This window comes from Echinococcus granulosus (genome assembly GCF_000524195.1).
Source record: "Echinococcus granulosus chromosome Unknown EG_S00015, whole genome shotgun sequence".
Taxonomy (NCBI): domain Eukaryota; kingdom Metazoa; phylum Platyhelminthes; class Cestoda; order Cyclophyllidea; family Taeniidae; genus Echinococcus; species Echinococcus granulosus.
This window is the reverse complement of record NW_020170395.1, coordinates 748042-752617: the sequence shown is the minus strand read 5'-3', so window position 1 is coordinate 752617 and position 4576 is coordinate 748042. Positions and strand designations below refer to the sequence as shown.

The 4576-nt window shown below is 42.8% G+C and overlaps 1 protein-coding gene across 1 annotated transcript; it reads right to left on the bottom strand. All coding sequences in view use genetic code 11, as the record gives it.

Moving 5' to 3' along the window:
- Positions 1 to 330: 330 nt before the first annotated feature.
- Positions 331 to 3800, bottom strand: EGR_03079 (hypothetical protein; the record flags this gene model as incomplete). The annotated part of the gene is made up of 2 exons (XM_024492328.1): positions 331 to 547; positions 3679 to 3800. 2 exons carry the CDS (start codon positions 3798 to 3800, stop codon positions 331 to 333), a joined length of 339 nt encoding a protein of 112 aa, XP_024353254.1.
- Positions 3801 to 4576: the final 776 nt, after the last annotated feature.

Sequence of the window (4576 nt, the reverse complement as noted above, 5' to 3'; positions counted from 1 at the left end):
CCACTGAGTCAAATACAAGCACGTGTGGTTGCCGAAACACTCGACTTTACTTCAGAACTCGGATCACAAGGCCAGACTCCGAGTCGAGAACCATTACTTAATTTGCGTTCTTAGCGCCAGTCAACATCCCATACCCAAAATCCAGCTCGCGAGATTTGTAACTACACAGATCCTAGATGCAAAAAGACTGCATTTGCATCAGCTAGATACGGAGCAGCGTCCTTTCCGACAATGCGACCTGAGGTGTCATTCGACAGATGCAAATAATTTTGTAACAGACAATAGGGCACTCTGTGGGGTCATGATAAACAATTCCAGCCCAATTGCAGCCTAATCATTTGCTGATATAAAAAAGCACACAGGACGATTGACAAGATAAGCGACCCATGGATAAACAAGATCACCAAATAACGCACCAAAGCAAAGCACACAAACAAGGGACGAAGTGAGATAAGAATCACTAAACGCGAAGGCAACAGAACCAGCGACAAGGACAACACTTCTCTTGATGGGAGCGAAAACGGAAGCAGCAGATAATTTAACCTTTCTGCAACTCAGCAGAATGTTTAAGAAGGTAGGATGCAATCCAGTCCATGTCACTACTGTTGTCTAGGACACCCAACTCTGTTGTATGTGATGATTTTTAATGCGGACGCTGTTGGTCTCATGCTAAGTGGTGATCTTTTTGTACTCACAACCAAGCAAGGATAGCTAATTTAATGATAATTTAGGCTTGAACTGCGAACCGCAGTCAATGGTGATTTTCGATGGTATATTAGAGACAAATATCTGGCACTTGGCTGTTCTTCGGCCAGTTGTCCGTAAAGTTGCGTCTCAAGCAACCTTTGCTTGTGGTCTCTGTGCGTAGCGACCAATACAGTGAAGCACCAAGGTAAATCCACTAGAGAGAGAAGGATTACATCTGTATGTGATATAAACCAGAGTGCAACGTCCTAGCACTTTTGTAAAATAAACATGAAAATAAAGAAAGGGGTGTTTATGCAGTTACTGGTATTCTCAGCGGAGGAATAAGAACTGACACAATATCCTGATTGCCTTTGTATGTCAAAAAATGGCACAGAAAGGTGCATTCCCAACTCTGTCTGTGAATGCGTGGTGATAATAGGAAAGTGGAATTGGGAGCCATGTCGATCCGCTGGAGGCGTCAATTTGTAGGTTTCTCTTAAGCATATGCTTTCCTAGGAATCCTAAAGTTGCAGAATATTTGGGAGAAGCAGGGGCTGGTGACAACACGTGGGGCACTGCTAAAGCGAAAAAAACAATAGCGCACTCGGCCGTAAACTTCTGCCAATTTTCGCCGCTAGATGTCAGATGTCTGAACAGGCAGTAGCTGCAGCGTTGAGGCATAATCAGGCGGATTAATAATGGGTAGCATGAGTCGTAGTAGCTGACAGGTGGGCTGATCGCTTAATGCGTATCTAGGTTTAGCTAGTGCTGAAACTTATTATCAAAAAACAGCTTTTGAACTTGATTACCCCAAACTGAGGGCATTGGAAACCTAGAATGCAATTTAAATGTCTTAATGTATGATCAGTAGTGTCGAAAGTCATTCTAACTAACCGTCATGGTTATTCTAATGTCCACATTATTTCCTAATTAACCATGCTACTAAGATCCAAGCACCTGGCTTCTAGCAATTCTAAAGATGTGCCTAATTGTTGAATGAAAGATACCACTAGGATTACAATGCAGAGGAAGAATAGACTGACAGCCGCGCGATTGCGGTATTGTGTTGGTGACCGTCATTACGGTGGTTGCTGTTGATTGTGCTGTTAGAGAAACGATATTAACTACTCTTAAACCCGATTAACGAGATCGGAGGAGTCGTGCAATCTCCTTGACTAGACCTTTTCACAGATGACGTTGATGCTGCTGAATCACGTCACCGTGTGGGTAGGAAGGTCCTGTCAATGTCTTTAGGATGGCATTTTAAACTTGGAGAGAAGGCGTCGAAACACTTTGGGGTTATTGTGTAGTCATGGGTTACTATGTTCTTACTAGCCCTCCTCTGAGATAAAAAACGCCTGTATACCTGTCTCGCCTTTCTGAACATCCGATCCTCAGACGTACTGGAGAGGGAGCTGGCAGCGACGAGTAGATCGTCACTACTTATATGTCCCTAAACATATATTTGTTTAGATGAAGAGGGTCTCAAAATCGTCACGGCAGAGGATGGATAAAAGGATATGCACCGAAGGATGTGAAATCTTGAGCTAAGGACAATAGGGTGAGAAAGGAGAAGATAAAAAATGCTTTGCAAAGCGAGCATCATAAGTTCTACAAAGCCTTCGTCACTCCAGAGGTGGTCGAAGCTAGTAAGACGCAAGCGATGTCCGATGGTCATGTGGTGCTGGGGGCACCTCTCTTCAAGGGAATCGATTAACCTCTAAGGCTCTCTTTTCCTTTATTCTGAAACAAATTTTATTCCACGTTTGACATTAGTCGGCATTTTTCACACTTACCGATCCATCTTCCGTGTTTTCCGCATCAATGATTTCATCTGTCCGGCATCCTCGTTTGTATTCAGGCACTAGTGCTCTTTCCCATAATTAGGGAAGCCACTTGGCCTAGGTGGGAGGTGTGGTCATTTTTTAGTAACGCGTAAATTGTACAATGTGGTACTTCCTATGTGTTTTTCCAATGTAACTCCACAGTTGTTACCGGTGTCACTTATATGTGACCAAAATACTACGCAATCCCTCACAAATATTTGCAATCTTGATTCGGTCGTCTTTTGCCTTTGTGCCTCACAACCGATCGCCTTAGGATGGCTCGTTGGTGCTGACAGGGCTTTAAATGCCGAAACCTTTTAAATATCTGGTGAACGATGTAACAGTTCAATTCTCAGTTCCTGAAAATCGTCGTTGTATCTTTATAATCCAGAAGTCACGGCTTAGCTTGAAGCATTAAAGTGCGGTTTTCTTTGTGGTTTAGATGCCGAGGAAAAATCACCATAAATCTAAAACTACACACCAATGTAGGTGGACAGTGTAGCAGTGGAGTGTAGAGGGGCTGGAAGGCCGGCAAAGGGAAGTGAAACCCGCAGCGGCTAGGGAATACGCATTATTAATCGGGTGTTGAAATACTTATCCAATCGCTACGGCGCTTCGAATGGTTAAAGGGTTCTATCTAAGTCAGCCAACCCACCTGATCGAAAAGCATGCCATAGTTAACTGTAGTATAGGGGGAAGCATCGTAACAACTATAATCTCAGATAAAGCTCTCAATAGAACTTCATTTGTCCATCCATCGCACTTCCCAAGAGTCACTTGCGTAAGCAAGCAGTCACCATTCCCATCAATGGGCCGTAAGTGCATAGTCAAAATTGAAAGTATTCATGCCTAGAGTTGTGTGTTGGGGACTTAGTAGATGCTACCTCGAGTTAATGCCGTGATCAATCCAGAAAATGTTCTAGAAGGAGCCTTTTGAACTAAACTAAATACTGCTTAGGTGCCCAAAGAGCAAGACCGTCGGTGATGCATAGCTTCAGGTATGGGTGCTTCGGTGGATGTCTCTGGAAAGATGTGAAAATGCTCTAGAAGCGTCTAGAATTCTACAGGACTGCAAGGAGATCAGAGGCGTGCACTTTTCAAGCTTCTTATTGCATTCAAAACTTGATCCTATTTGTTTACTTATTTATCCAAAAGGATTACTAACAAATGTTTTATCTCTATTTCAATCTGCAAATTTTCACTAAAACGCAGGTTTCTTTCAGCTTGTACTTGATGATGACAAATTCGCCCCTGTCTTTGTGAACTATTCTTTATCGGGGGATCCATTCAACTATGTGCTATAATAATGACACCATATCATATAAAATTATGACTTTTATTGATATCCAGGCAGTGCAATGAAGAAATTCACCTACAGAAAGTCTGTTACAAAGTGTCCCTGTGCTACTCATTTAATATAAGTAGACTCATCCATATGTCCTACTTTAATGCACCTTCCACAATTCAATTTACCCACTTTACCAGATCGAAGTGACGCCAACTTCGTGTTAAATAAAACCATTCAAATGGCTATTTTACGACTGGAATATGAACGCCCAGTGACAGCACAAAGTACTCCACTAATTATGTGCCACAAGTAGAAAAGCGTGACGGAAAACAAGGTAATAATTATGTTGCAAGGAAATCTGGTGGGTAAATACGCGACACCCCAGGGGAATCCCAAAAGACACCTAGGTCTAGAAGTTAGAACACATGGTTCGTAGTTTGAAAATCCATGTCAGACTGGGTGTGTGGTTTTGATGGGTAGCATCAAGCGCGTTCGTAGAATATCTATGCACAAGCTTCACAGTATCCTCGGTGTCATCGTACGCACCTGCAGCTAAAAATAATCCACTTACAGTGTATTAGTGGATTCCAATGCCCTATACTCAATTTTAATACCTTTTGTAAACGAGTAAACAATTGCGTGAGGAATCGCGTTAGCCGAATCTACCAGCGTAGGAGACTAACCCAACGTATAATAATGAGCATTTTCGGCACCGACAATTTTGCCACTGAATTTGGCAGCTGGTATGGAGGACTCGGCGTCAAAGCGCAGCTCT